Source organism: Salmo trutta, chromosome 37, assembly GCF_901001165.1.
Source record: "Salmo trutta chromosome 37, fSalTru1.1, whole genome shotgun sequence".
Taxonomy (NCBI): Eukaryota; Metazoa; Chordata; class Actinopteri; order Salmoniformes; family Salmonidae; genus Salmo; species Salmo trutta.
The window spans coordinates 30,582,269-30,597,299 of NC_042993.1; the positions used below are offsets into that span (position 1 = coordinate 30,582,269).

At 40.5% G+C, this 15,031-nt stretch overlaps 1 protein-coding gene and 1 long non-coding RNA gene across 2 annotated transcripts in view; one reads left to right on the forward strand and one right to left on the reverse strand.

The window, feature by feature from the left end:
- LOC115177323 (uncharacterized) overlaps positions 1–3,277 on the reverse strand; it is a 38,509-nt gene extending 35,232 nt beyond the window's left edge. Inside the window, exons 1-2 of the long non-coding RNA XR_003872388.1 lie at positions 3,187–3,277; positions 3,047–3,102 (exon numbers count right to left, since the gene is read on the reverse strand). This is a non-coding gene — a long non-coding RNA (uncharacterized LOC115177323). The remainder of the gene's footprint in view (positions 1–3,046; positions 3,103–3,186) is intronic.
- A 2,793-nt stretch (positions 3,278–6,070) lies between these two features.
- Positions 6,071–15,031, forward strand: part of LOC115177324 (sal-like protein 3) — a 17,919-nt gene continuing 8,958 nt past the window's right edge. The window contains exon 1 of the mRNA XM_029737982.1: positions 6,071–7,485. Within this exon, the coding sequence (XP_029593842.1) occupies positions 7,404–7,485 (82 nt within the window). The 5' untranslated portion in view covers positions 6,071–7,403. The remainder of the gene's footprint in view (positions 7,486–15,031) is intronic.

The window sequence follows — 15,031 nt, forward strand, 5'->3', positions numbered from 1 at the left end:
AATTCATTTTAATTAGGCTTGATTGGGCCAGTCAGATCAAATTTGACTCATCTCCTGTACAAGACCTTTGTTTCATTTTTGTTAATCTTGCCTATTTTGAAACAGGGTAAACATAAACTCAACGTGCAGTTTTGTGTCAAATCACTTAATACTGATTATGCTATGACATCTGATAAGAAAAAAAGCTAGCTAGTTAGCTAGCACACAGTGTCACCCCAGCCTGTGCTAGAGTGAGGCGGTGGCGACCGGTACACAATGTCCATCACCCCCGTTTGTCGGGCACACTCTAAAGTGTCACACAGGCATGCAGATGTGGTGCTCGAGGGGGTTCATGCAGGAACCAATGGGATGCTCGGGGACACAGGAACGCCCCAAATTGCGGGCTGCAGTTGCACACTATTGCAAGGATCTGGCAACAGGTGTGTGTGTGTGTGTGTGTGTGTGTGTGTGTGTGTGTGTGTGTGTGTGTGTGTGTGTGTGTGTGTGTGTGTGTGTGTGTGTGTGTGTGTGTGTGTGTGTGTGTGTGTGTGTGTGTGTGTGTGTGTGATATATGCAGTACCAGTCAAAAGTTTGGACACACATACTCATTCCAGGGTTTTTCTTTATTTTTACTATTTTCTACATTGTAGAATAATAGTGAAGACATCATAACTATGAAATAACACAAGGAATCATGTAGTAACCAAAAAAGTGTTAAACAAAATATTTTAGATTCTTCAAATTAGCCACCCTTTGCCTTGATGACAGCTTTGCACACTCTTGGCATTCTCTCAACCAACTTCATGAGGTAGTCACCCGGAATGCATTTCAATTAACAGGTGTGCCTTGTTAAAAGTTAATTTGTGGAATTAAGCCAATCAGTTAAATCAGTTAATTTGTGCGTTTGAGCCAATCAGTTGTGTTGTGACAAGGTAGGGGTGGGATACAGAAGATAGCCCTATTTGGTAAAAGACCAAGTCCATATTATGTTAACAGCTCAAATAAGCAAAGAGAAACTACATTTCATCATTACTTTAAAACATGAAGGTCAGTCAATCTGGAAAGACCCAGAGTTACTTCTGCTGCAGAGGATAAATTCATTTGAGTTACCAGCCTTAGAAATTGCTGCCCAAATAAATGTTTCACAGAGTTCAAGTAATAGACATCTCAACATCAACTGTTCAGAGGAGACTGCGTGAATCAGGCCTTCAGGGTCAAATTTCTGCAAAGAAACCACTACTAAAGTACTCCAATAAGAAGAAGAGACTTGCTTGGGCCAAGAAACACAAGCAAAGGACATTAGACCGGTGGAAATTTGTCCTTTGGTCTGGATTCCAAATTGGAGATTTTTGGTTCCAACCGTCATGTCTTTGTGAGACGCGGTGTGGGTGAACTGATGATCTCCGCATATGTATTTCCCACCGTAAAGCATGGAGGGGGAGGTGTTATGGTGTGGGGGTGCTTTGCTGGTGATACTGTCTGTGATTTATTTAGAATTTTGGCTTAGTGGGACTATCATTTGTTTTTCAACAGGACAATGACCTAACACACCTTCAGGCTGTGTAAGGGAATTTTATCAAGGAGAGTGATGGAGTGCTGCATCAGATGACCTGGCCTCCACAATCACCCGACCTCAACCAAATTGAGATGGTTTGGGATGAGTCGGACCACAGAGTGAAGGAAAAGCAGCCAACAAGTGCTCAGCATATGTGGGAACTCCTTCAAGACTGTTGTAAAAGCATTCCAGGTGAAGCTGGTTGAGAGAATGCCAAGAGTGTGCAAAGCTGTCATCAAGGTAAAGGGTGGCTACTTTGATGATTATAAAATGTATTTTGATTTATTTGACTTTTTTGCTTATTTCATGATTCCATGTGTTATTTCAAAGTTTTGATGTCTTCACCATTATTCTACAATGTAGGAAATAGTAAAAATAAAGAAAACCCTTGAATGAGTAGGTATTCTAATACTTTTGGCGGTTAGTGTATACATGTGTGTGGGTGTGTGTCTGTGTGTGTTTGTGTAAGTGTGCATGCACAGCCAAGTCACCCTTGATACAAGTAAGTATTCGACATCAATCCATTTCGGGATGGGATGTGGAAAGCGGTCACTAGGGGCAACAGTGAGCACTGTTACCTTCAAGTAAATTTTGGTTTTGCTCGGGCGTTGTGGATGGGGTTGGTGGATGAGTGTAAGCATCTGCCTCTGATTAGGAAGTAGTTTTTAATATTTTAGTTTTAAGCCCTATCCCAAACCTTTACCCTTACCTTAACCATTCGGAGTTAACGCCTAACCTTAAGAATTGAATTCCTGAACTTAACCTTAAACACTTCGAAATGTGACTTTTGGAACAACTGCTAAATTTGATGTTTGAGAAACATGGGGATGAATGTCTAATTCTGTGTCTGTGAGAGCTGGGGTTGTGGTGTGGTGTCCTGAAACTGAAACAATAACCACAGGTTTAAATATATCAAGCAAATAGATTTCAGGTTCCATGCCATGAATTGGTATGTGTCTGTTATATAATACATCTACTCTGAGATGTGACCCACTGTTGGCTTAGTCCTGACTTTGGGATATGACAAACCAATACAAAATAATTTAAGAAAATAGACCACTGGGGTAATCTATGTACTGGATATTGTAATATATTTCATCAACAAAGCCCAGCAAGACAATTTACTTCAGAGCTGTGGCCTATGATGAAATGTTTAGCCCCAGACAAAACTATACGCATTGGTGAGGGAGGTGGCTTGTAAAACGCATGCTATCAGATTAGAAATCACAATAACACAAGTCGCAGCAACGGGAACTCTCTCTGTGCTTTAGCAAATTTGAGACATGAATAACGAAACATTGACTACAGCGGATATTCGCTTCAAAATACCGTGATGAATGATGATGTATTACCTCCAACAGATAAATGACCACCCCACACAAACACGTTTCTGTTATAACACATCTACATAGGATAAATGACGAAGATTACTTTCATTTGCTTATTCGTCACTATGCATGCAATGGGCTACATCCCCTTTACAACGACTAGGACTGTAAAGCAACACTTTACCTTCAAGTCCCATTGTAACAGTCTCGCGGCCCCCTGTGTATCCTTTGAAGTAGATACTGTAGGAGAGTATGGAATAAAAGTCAGCCGGTACATTTTATGTTAACAATACAGTACTAGCAGTAGAAGTGCCCTGTTCTTACCTTACGACACAAATCCAGGGGGAAAGGACTAAAACGGTTGTTTGGGTGATTACATGTTTCTTGTTTGCCTCATTCCCTCCCTCCCTTTTACCAGCGCACTCTCCCTCAAAGAGCGGATACAGACAGAGTGCACGGTTAATAGCATATATGCGACACACATTTTATTGTAAGCCTAATACAGTCATCATTAGGCTAACAGTTTAAAAAGGCAGGAGAGTTGGATTTCCGTATCAGGTTTGCAAAATAGTTCTACTTATATTTTATGCGTGTGTTTTGGTAGGCTAATTCATGCTATTGATAATCTCCATATGTTTTTAATCCAATGCAAACTAAGCTACACATTTACCAATCCTAATTGTCCATTGAAATAAATATCCAACTCAATCCCCAAAGAAAAGGCCATAACTGTCCACAACTGTATCATAAGAATGGTGACAGGATGGCGTTTTGGGTGAAGGAGTGGGTGGGAGGCAAAGGGTATTAGGCTGTTTTAACGTGATGAATGAGTGGACCAAGTTACTTGGCAAGTGCCTCCCACCGTGCCAGTCTCACGCAGGTGAAGGTTACGGTAGGTTTGAACTAGAACGGTGTTGCTATGTTTAGGGGCGGTATGTAGGCTACTGGTTAGAGTGTTGGGCCAGTAAACGAAAGGTTGCTGGATCGAATCCCCGAGCTGACAAGGTAAAAATATGTCGTTATGCCCCTGAACAAGGCAGTTAACCCACTGTTCCCCGGTAGGCCGTTGTTGTAAAAATGAATTTGTTCTTAACTGACTTGCCTAGTTAAATAATGTTTAAAAAAATCTTCGGAGATTGACGTTTATGGAAACGCGTGCGCCCACAGGCTACATCAATCACAAACTGAATTAACAATTTCAACATAAGCTTCTCCAGTCGACAATACTACTGATCCAATTGTGTCTTCCTTTCACACAAGGTGTGTGTGTACAGGATTAAATGGCATTTTGTATCTTTTCTTTTCCTTTCATCATCAGCGAAGTAAAGATTAGAGAGGAGATTGTGAGAGCTCCTTTTAGAAGGCACAGGGGATCTTCATTCCTCTGCCTTTGTGATGATATTGATGATGATGATGGCCAAGTGGACAGTTTGATTTTTGTGTGGCGAGCTAGTTATAAAGAATCAATATTATATCAAGGGGTAACTTTCGTGATAAAGGACTTTAGCCACTCTAGCTATTCATCATAAGTCTGTAGCAAGCAGATAGGTCAAAATAAATTATATTGCTCTAAAGAGTCTGTCTTCTTATCTCTCTATACCAGGGGAATGGAGGACACGCCGATCGATACAGTAGTTGCGGTATACTCCTTGCAATTATCAATAGCTGATTTTGTCTTCACAGGGCTGCCTCTATTAATACCAGATAATAACATCCTTTTGGACATAACTTCTAAGGGGATGATGGAATTTTTTAAAAGTTTGCTCATTGGATGACCTTGTTGTCAATGAAAATGTATCTCACTACATGTTAGACCCAGCCTAGACACAGGGGAAAAGACCCAGCCCAATGCAATGGAAAATACTCAGCTATAGGCCTATCTTGATAGCAAACACATAGGATCCTCTGACAAGGTGCACTATAGGAAATAAAACGATAGAAACTAAGAATGTCATTTATAATCGTATTTCTTAGGTTAGCTGACATACGTTAAGAACCTACCTTATCAGATCGTTTACATTTGGTTGATACGCTGCGGTTTGATTTGGGGACAATAGGAAAAGTGCACTTTTATTGATGTAATTGTTGAGAAAGATTAAATAGCATTTTTTTGGGGGGGGCGGGATATATATAAAGGGCTATACAGAATTTCACAGTAAGGAAATATTCAAGTGTTAGAATGGTATCCATGCACGACGGGGAAATGCTCATTCCTGTTCGTTTCTGCATCAGGGAAGAGAAACAAACCGATAGTCTACTATGATATGAAAAATAACTAAATTCATGATTACTTACCGTTTTCTATGTGATTAACACAATCTGACTTTTGAAAATCAGAAGAAAAAAATGCTTGACGTAAAGCCATGCAGGGATTGATAAAATATGGCAACACAGGTGTTTGTCACTCGTACGGTCCTTCCCCCGAATGAACCCCTCCCAACCGCCCCAAGTCCCACCCTTGCAAAGTAGGCTACTAGGCTACAATGTAAATCACAATTTGCAAGAAAATGTAGCCAGGGCATGTTTATTTAACACAGGAGGACACTGAGGAAGAGGAAAAAAACACACATTGATATTATTTCACAGATGGAAATACGTTATTGGTTGTTTGTTATAGCCTATCTTGAACTGAAACTGAACTAAAACACGTTGCACACCAAAAATGTAATTGTAGACTGCTGCAAATAAACGTTCTTTGTGGATAATAACTCTATTTAAAAAAAAATTATAATATTGCATCAAAAGGGGGTGAAGTAGGCCTCCAGCACAGCATCACCAAAGTCAAATGTACAATGAAATACAAATTAACTCTTTGTGTCAACACTTTTGTTTCCAATGTTTTCTTCCACATTATGTACAAAAATTAAAATTAGGCCTATATGATAAAATATAGAGTACATTGTTCGCAATAAATGAATGTTAGAAGCTATAGGGAAACGGAATCTAAATCAGATACGCATAAAGTCACAGACCCATTTTTAGATCAATATTATTTACTACACTTTAGACGAACTGATGATTGCGATGGTTGATATTTGGAAATATATGCCTATATGGTATCAAATCGCTCCGTCGTGGAATCCATAGCCTAGTGTGATGCTTTTAAACAATAACGGTGTGGTACATCCTAGCGGTCGCTCAACGCAATGGGCTGAACCAAGCCCAAGGTTTAACTCTCTCTCACACACAGCACAGTCCCCACACACCGAGCTAAAGGCGAGGGCAACAACGGCTACATCAAACCTCCCAAGCAGTGCTCCTGTTACGAACCATCGAGTGAAGTCGAAGACGACTTTCATGTCCGACATATGAGAACGTAGATAGATGTTTGTTTCGGATCAAAAGCTCTTTGGAAAGGACCGGGGTCTTTGGCGAGCAACTGACGGAAGAGAGGGGACTTTGGAGAGCAGCTCGAGACAAACGCGCAGCCGGGAGCAAAGCACCACGAGGGGGAAGAGCACATCTAGCCACTCAGCAGCGCCAGTTGGGGTGTATTTTTTATCTTTTTAATAAACGCTCATTATACAAACGATTAGGTGCGTATAGAGACAAGGAACTATTTCGTACTTCATAACTCCGACAAGGCGCGCCGATTCTGAGAAGACGCAAAACAAACTTTGAGTGGCAATTCGAACGAGTATGTTCCTTGCTTGTTCGCTGGCAATCAAACCGAACTTTTATAATTCCCCTTTACAACGGAATTGCATCATCAAGGCGCACTGGGAAAAACTCACAACCATCCTCAAAAACTTTATCCGTCCCATCCGCTTCTAGCGGGTGTCGGCGACTGATGTCCAACGGCAAGGAGGTTATTTGAATGAAGATGCTGTCAATTATATGAAGATTTAAAAAAAAAAAAGACTGAACCGCTTCTGGGACATTAAAAACACTTTCAGATGCACACAGCCACATTCAGAGGAAGTACTCAGTCGTGGGACAAAAGTTATCTAGCCTAAATAAGATGGAAGAAAAGATGGATGGAAAGTATGAGCATTGAGGCAAACTGTTCGAATTCCGTCATCTAAATTATCACAAGTTCACAACCCAAGTGGAAAATACTACTTGAAAGCATGGCTGAAGTATTGGATACACGCAAGAAAAGAATTGCATCAATGAATCTCCAGCACTAGTGAAAGAAAGCTCCACAGAAAAGGAGAAAAGCTGACCTTCCGCGACGTAGACCCCCATGAATGCTGGGCGTAACAAGCGAGATTTGGTGTGTTGTTGGAGGTGGATAGCAAGAGAAGAGAGACAGATAGTCTGAGAGTGAAGCAGCTAATTGCTTAGTCTGTCCCTCATTACCATATCCAGTGTGTCCGCTGGACTTCAGCCAATCCCTCTCACACAGTACCATTAATCGCAATGCATTATTCACTATCATAATTATATACCGACATGCGCAATCCACGCAACAGCAACACTAGCTAATTCCCGTAATTTTTGCAACCAGACTATTTGTGATTTTTTTTTTTTTAGTTTTTCATTCGGTCGCTGCTGATGTATCTGCAAAAAGCAGAAACATCTCGCAGCGTACCAGCAGCATGTCCCGTCGCAAGCAAGCGAAGCCACAGCATCTCAAGTCGGACGAGGATCCCACAATAGCCGGGGTGGTGTCCGAAAATGGTAAGTTATGCTTCTATCTGCGGGTGGGACGATCTTTTTAAACGCATGTCCAAGTCTACAAAACGTATTGTTTTCTCCGAATACAAGCTTTTCCGGGACATAATTTGTGTTAGAAAGGCACGTTTTTTTTATGTAGAAGTGACTTTATAATATCGGTCATATGACTTCAAATAGAAAGTGTTTCTACATCTATATGTCTTGGTCCCTGCGAAACTTTGTTTATGGTTTTACGCATAGCTCTCCTTGTCGCTTCCACCGGTTTCATCATGTTGTGAAACCCAACGCAACCGCCAAAAGAGCTGGGAACTATTTCTTTACTTACTCCAATAACTAGCCTACCTGTTTTATTACAAGAAAGTCATTTGGTGACATTTCAAGCTTTATTCAGAGCACGCTAAGGTACTATCAAAAACACTTTTGAAGGCACTTCTAATAGCCTACGGTTGTTGGTTGTGCTTTTAGGTAACAAAGCAACATAACACAAGCAAATGCAATGGCCTTAAGTCGGCATTTAACAGTGTTAATTCGATAACTCCCAACAACAATTTCATACCTGTCTTAGTTTTTACATGCAAATAGATCTCCTACTGCGTTATACGAGTGCAAGTGAGCTATCTGTTTCAGAGTATGGTTCATAAGAAACTCCGATAGTTTTCGTATCAAGAAACGATACAGTTTGAAACTATTTTAATATGAGTTCAAGTATTATATTAATCAAAAATGTTTTTTTTTCTATAAACGCAACCTCATCAGTAGCTGTGGCTCTCTCTCGCTCTCTCTCTCTGACACACACACACACGCACACACACACACACGCACACACACACACACACACACACACACACACACACACACACACACACACACACACACACACACACACACACACACACACACACACACACACACACACACACACACACACACACGATGTAAACATTTAAAATAGCAAGCAATGTAATTATGTTGAACATACCACGCTCCACATCATATTTATTTATGCCTTCGGAATTTGAGAAAGTATTTACATCAATACATTGCAGAACATTTTCTTCATAAAAGAGGACAATACATAGTCTTTTTGATTTATTTACGTTGGCATACGGTAGGTTATTTTCCAGTGTCGATGCCTATCTTGGCATTCAAAGGAGCGGATTGCATATTCTGCGATAGATTATTAAGTGCAGAGCATCTTTTGCCATGGAAATGTTTGTGTTTACTCCCTCACATAAATGTATCACACTTGGTTTGTTTCCTGGAGTTCCCTATGTCTACACGATCAGTTGACAGGGTTAGCCGTGTGAAAGGGGTCACCTTTTTTTAGTAATATGTGCTGCATGCGCCTGAAGAGTGTAAAAACCTTTAAATTAGAAAACCAAAGTGAAATCTTCACCCAAAGCACACGACACGAAAATCCATGTCAGTTTGTTTTTATAGCCTATCCTGGCATTTTTTAAATCAACATTTAAAAAAAATCCTCCATATATTAATGTTGAAAAAACCTTTTTTTATCGAATACAAATCTTCGATAGGGTTTTACATCAGGCTCCGGTGATCTGTCTACAATGTAGTCTAATGCACATGTAAACTCATACATGGGTAATTATGCACGATTCAGTATTGAGGAAAGATTCATTCAATATTTTACTTACATTGTTTGTTTTGTTATTTATTTTATATTTCAGGGATCGTGATCAAGCTACATAATTATTTGTAAAAACAATTTAAGTATCTGCAGCTTGCAAAAGATCCTATATACCTTAAAAATAATACAAATATATTTAAGTTGAATGCGATATTTTATCATTTTGAACCTTCACAATACCTCTTTGTTTTTCCTCTCCAAAATGTATATTGCAATCCTAAGGATTTTTCAAGTCATTTTAACAGCACTGAATTTACCAACACGTTATTTTCCCTCTTCCTATTAGATCGAGAAAGAGTGTAACGTGTCAGTCAGCATTTCTTATTCACTATCCATACAGCTTACGTGGTATTCTCGACAAACAACTGTCATTATCTTGAACTATCGCTGACCAGCACATACAGCATCCTTTGTACTGATCCTGTAAAATAGAGAAAAGTGTGATGTCATCCCTAGGGACAAATAACAGTCTTATTTCCTTGTGAACATTTTAGGGTGACCAGTCACAATGCTGAGCATGGGTTGTGATTCATTTATTTACGCGTTGTCTTATCATACCATGCGTAACACATGAATAGGGCAGTCAGTGTCCCAAAAAAATGTAATGTAGCTAGCTAAGCTGATTGGACAATACATCACACTTGCCTCGCATGTTGGTTTATTATAGCTATGAATTGCAAGAGTAAAGCCAGCATTAAAGTATAATCTGTATATCAGGCTAGAAATACATTATCTTGTATATGTCAAGAACCATGGATAGTAAAATGGCATCTATCAATTACAGGCATATATGCTGAGAACAGCGTGGTTATGATTGTCATATGTCGTCTATTGTGTTTTAGAGGGCAATAATGACCTTATAAAGGAAAGCATTCATTTAAAGATGATCCTCGTTAACTATAAGGGCGTTTTACGTGAAGGAAATCAGTATTTTCCAATGAATTCAATAAGGTGAGAAAAGAAGTGCTCGATGTGACGCATACTTAAGAGTCTACTGTCATGGGCCTGTTCAAGAACAAGTCACATCTCCTTCTCTCATATCGAACAGCTGTGTCAATGAGAAAGCCCTCTTCAGTTATGTTGCTTTGGATATTTTCCTCTTAGGGCAAAATCGATTTGAGTGGAATGCCTCTCTCCTTCTGCCTTCTAAGTCTTTACTTTTGAAAAGAGATGAAGATGAACATAGTCGGTGGATCACGCTGCTACCAGCTCTCAGAGTCTCACGTCAGAATGAGACGTTCTTACGTGTTTCTCAGACGGCAAATTTCAATATTGACTTGTATCACGGGTGACCTGACTGCACACAAGGCTACACTCACTCATAGACATGTGTATGCAGACGCGCGCACACACACACACACACACACACACACACACACACACACGCACACACACACGTACACACACGAACGTACACACGCCATACATGATGGCTGTGTGAGGACTACCGACGCCATACTGCTTAGCATTTTAATAAGTTGATGTCGATTGCTACGGATGATCCTTCCTAATGTTGGAAGAATGCACTGACTTGCTTGTTGTCAGGACAGACTGTGCTTCACTGAGAGAAGCCTTCTCACGCTTTGGACAAAAGACAGTGATAGACCATTCGATAAGATACCCTACAATGCTGTATTTCCACCAATAGGACCTGAAGTAACTATACCACTTTATGTCAGACAAAACGTATGATGTAACTGTGATCAGTTTACGTACTGCCGTTGTACAGCTACTGACAACACTATTGATTACTCTGCCTGAAGTAAAAATGGCGTAGGTTGTATGAAGGAATTCAGAGGGTCCAATTCTCTTTCACTGTTAGGACTTAATATCCATTCTGTTAGTCGCCGACCTGGCTGATTGTGTGTAACCTCTCAGTCATGACACAGCAAGGTAACATAGGCCTACAGAAAGGAGTTGCTATACCTATTGCATCAAGTATTCATCGAATTAAAAACACCATAGTAGAAGTTTTTCTAAATGTCATTGGATGAATCCAGTCTTCTATTTTTATGTAATATCTTTTCGGGGTTCCAGGTTCTGCAATTCAGATATCATGCTGTTGCTCTGGGTTGCGTTACACCTCCTGCCTGCGTCTAATTGGGATTTATCAGTTATTTAAATCCCGCCTTGATTTGACCTTTTTTTGTGCTTAGGGCTTTTGTGGGGAGTTTACATTGTTGTCCAATGTACCACTTTAGGGCCCTATTGTGTGGTGGCCCTGAAAAAGTGGAATCGTATGCAGTGCCAACAAGCCTCTCTCGCCCCCCCCCCTTACTCCCCCTTACTCCCCCTCCCCCCCCCCCCTCCCCTCCCCGCCCACCAACCCCACCCCCCCAGGCGTCTCAGCCACTTGCCCTGAAGTTGGCTGGTTAGAAAAGCTCTGATAGAGCTGGCTGACTTAACCTTTGCCCACCTCGCCCTGCCAGGGGGCTGCGGCTAGATGTCAAGCTCATAATGCAATTAGAACATCTGTCCCATTGACCTTGGCAGCACGGCTTACCCCTGTCCTAGACAGTGTTAACAGTGACACGCTTTCATCTCACTGCTGCTTCCTCTGCATCTAGTCCCTTTAGAGCTCTTTCCCCAGGGGTGAGGGAGAACACACACACACACACACACACATACACACACACACACACACACACAAACTGAAAATAAAACTATTTAAAGTGAATCCTCTCCAGCCGTTCATAATGTCAAACCTCTTTACGTGACACAGTGTTAGGGTGTCTGCTAACACTTAGTAAACATTTGCAGATGAACGAGCGAAACGAGAGAGGGAAAAAATATTGAAGTGGATGGATGGAATTAAGAAAGGGATAAAGGAGAGATGATATATAGCGAGGGAACGTCCTGATAGCAGTGACAACATGGGCTGTATCCCCACTTGCCATTCAGTGAGGCTTTGTTTGGCTTTTGTTTTAATCCTCTCTCATCATTTCAGTGGAAGACTCTGGACCACCCACACAGCCATGCCAAATCTGTTTCTAAGAAGAAGAAGGCACCCCAATATGGCTGTCTTTTAATTACAACCCCTAGCACTTAAAAACACACAATAACTATCATTCCCCTTGATGAAGAGGAACTCGCCAACGTCATGTGACAAACAATCATCCGGAGAGAGGGCCGTCATTGAATACTGTATTGCACACGCTTACGCAAACAAATCGTTAATGTTTGGGCTGGGGCCACATCTGCATGCAGTGACAAAGGCCCCTCTGTCAGAGAGAATAGGATATTACTGTACCACTCTGCGTGAGGGCCAGGCCTGTGAAATAGAGAGCTCTGCTTGGTGGGGGACTGCTCTGCAGGTGCGGATGGGGATGTGTGTGATGGTCCTGGTGGGGAGATCCGAGAGAGGAGCTGTTTGAGACGTGGCGTACATACATCATCACCACTGGCTCTGTCTTGGAGGGAGGCAGCAGGGATAGTCACCGCTGTGTGTGTGTGTGTGTGTGTGTGTGTGTGTGTGTGTTATGGAGAGGTGGCATTTTGGGAATGTTCTCTGCTCCTTAGCCATCTTGACGGGACGGTTGTAGTACAAAATAAATAGGGTAGACGAAATGTAAAAGTAACACAGGGAAATTGGGGGAGATAGTGAGAAAAATAATGCAATGGAAAAAAGCAATTGGTACAGGAATTCTAACATTGTTAAACCCAGCAGGCATCCTTATTTGCCCTCCTCCTCACCCCCCTCTCTTACAGCTTGGGCTGGACCTATAGCGATTCATCTCTCTTTTAAGGATCCTAAGCTCTCCTAAATGCTTGAGAAAAATGCTTTTTTAAAGGGGAAGAGGAGTTGGCGAGTCCGGGGATATGTGATTAAGGCTAAACTCGGACCTAAGTGGAAGTGCTTGGTAGAGGGTTCAGGCCATGCTATCATGTCATCAAGCATTAGATATCATAAGAAAAGGTGTTTGTTTAGGCAAAAGAGAAGCATTTAAATTAGATCATGTAATTTCCTGAGTAAAAAGCTTTTGTAACTTGTATAATAAAAAAAAATGTTTCTAACATTTCAGGTGCTTTTTATTTATTTTGCATGATTATGGAGTTTATATGAATTGCAAGTGTGCGTGCGGGTGTTTGCATGTATGACTGTACCTCACACATCTGTGTGGGTGGGTGGGTGGGTGTGTGTGTGTTTGGGATGAAGGGGTGGCGTGTGTGCTTTCTCTGCTGTTAGTGAATCTGGAAATTGTTAAAGGCCCAGTGCAGTCAAAAAGATGATTGTGTATATATTTCCACATTATGAGGTTGGAATAATACTGTGATAATGCCCTTTTAGTGTAAGAGCTGTTTTGAAAAGACCACCTGAAATTTCAGGCTGTTTTGGTGGGATGGAGATTTGGCCTGCCTGGTGACATCACCAGGCAGTAAATTAGTTCAGACCAATAAGAAAGAGAGTTCCTAACCTCTCTGCCAATAATAGCTAGTTTTCAGTTTTCCCCTCCCCACTCAGACAGTCATAGAACAATTCTTGCTTGGAAAATTGCTCTTTGCTAAGAATCTATTTTAGTTTCTTTTTGACCATTTTAATTGAAAACAATCACAGTAAGGTACTTAACTGTTACCCAGAAATTATTTAATGTTAAGATAAAAATGGCTGTATTGGACCTTTAAGAATGGAGAGTTTGTAATTGCTCAATAATTTGCTGAATACATTGCTCAGTGGCTTTCACAGAATCAGTAGAGAGCCTGAATACCTCTTTTGAGGTAATATGTGAGATTAGCGGTTTCAGTTAGCATGCCGAAGATTGCTGAGCAAGATAGTGGCTACAACGATACAAAGTCTTACAATCCCCCTATTGATTGTGTTGAGTTTCATATTTGCATTTGAGTAAAGGAAGACTCTTAAAGAAATGAAAACCGCATTGGATTTTCTAATGCCTTCCTTTCTCATGCTATAAGAGAATCAATACACCCCCCACCACACACACACACACGCACGCACGCACGCACGCACACACACACACACACACACACACACAAAGTCACATTCACACTAAACAAGATCTAGCCTCAGTCGCATAGAACCTAAAGAACAACCTGTCTTGTGTATTATACTTCCTTTAGAAAAGTACAGTTCATTTGTATCATCTCTAAAAAAAATAATGTTTCATTTACCACCCAAAAAATTATTTGCAGAGATTTTCTCCAGAATGAGAAAATCAACCCCGAAATCAAATGCTTATCTTCCCAGAAAGAAGTCTCTAGTTATCTCAATAAGACAGCGATACCTTCACAATGTTAGTCATGAAAATATATTCCTTACAGTATGTAACAAACTGTACATTCCAGATTGTAGGCCTACAAACCAAAACAAATATATATATTGAATATTTGCATTATACTACTGTCATCTGCTTTTATTTTTAGCGATAGGGATATGGATGATTCACATATGATCTCAATCAGTTCACAAAGTAAACTAAATAAATAAATGAATGTGGTGATACGTTTCTATGCCAAATTTATGTAGACCAACACATTGTAGCAATGAAAGGGATTGTTGAAAAGTAGTGATACCTCAATTTCCAATTCTTGTTCATATAAATGTTCTGAACAGTAGACATGGCCAGAATTGGGGCCTCAACTTAACTCTGTTGGAATGCAATGAAATGTACAATATGTGATATACACATCCTCAAATAATTTCCCTTCAAATTCAATCACTTACAGTAATCTCACTACAGTGAGAATTCTCAATAGATTCATTTGTATTCATCTTGAACATGCAAAATCCCCAAAATGCTTAGATCTAGATAACAGATATTAAAATAATCAAATCACAATTGAATCAACGTTTATGTTGTGTGTTTGGGCATAGGCCAACAAAGACACTCACTCACAAAGCAAATTGTATGAATGAAATTGGAGATTGACAATAATAACCGCTAT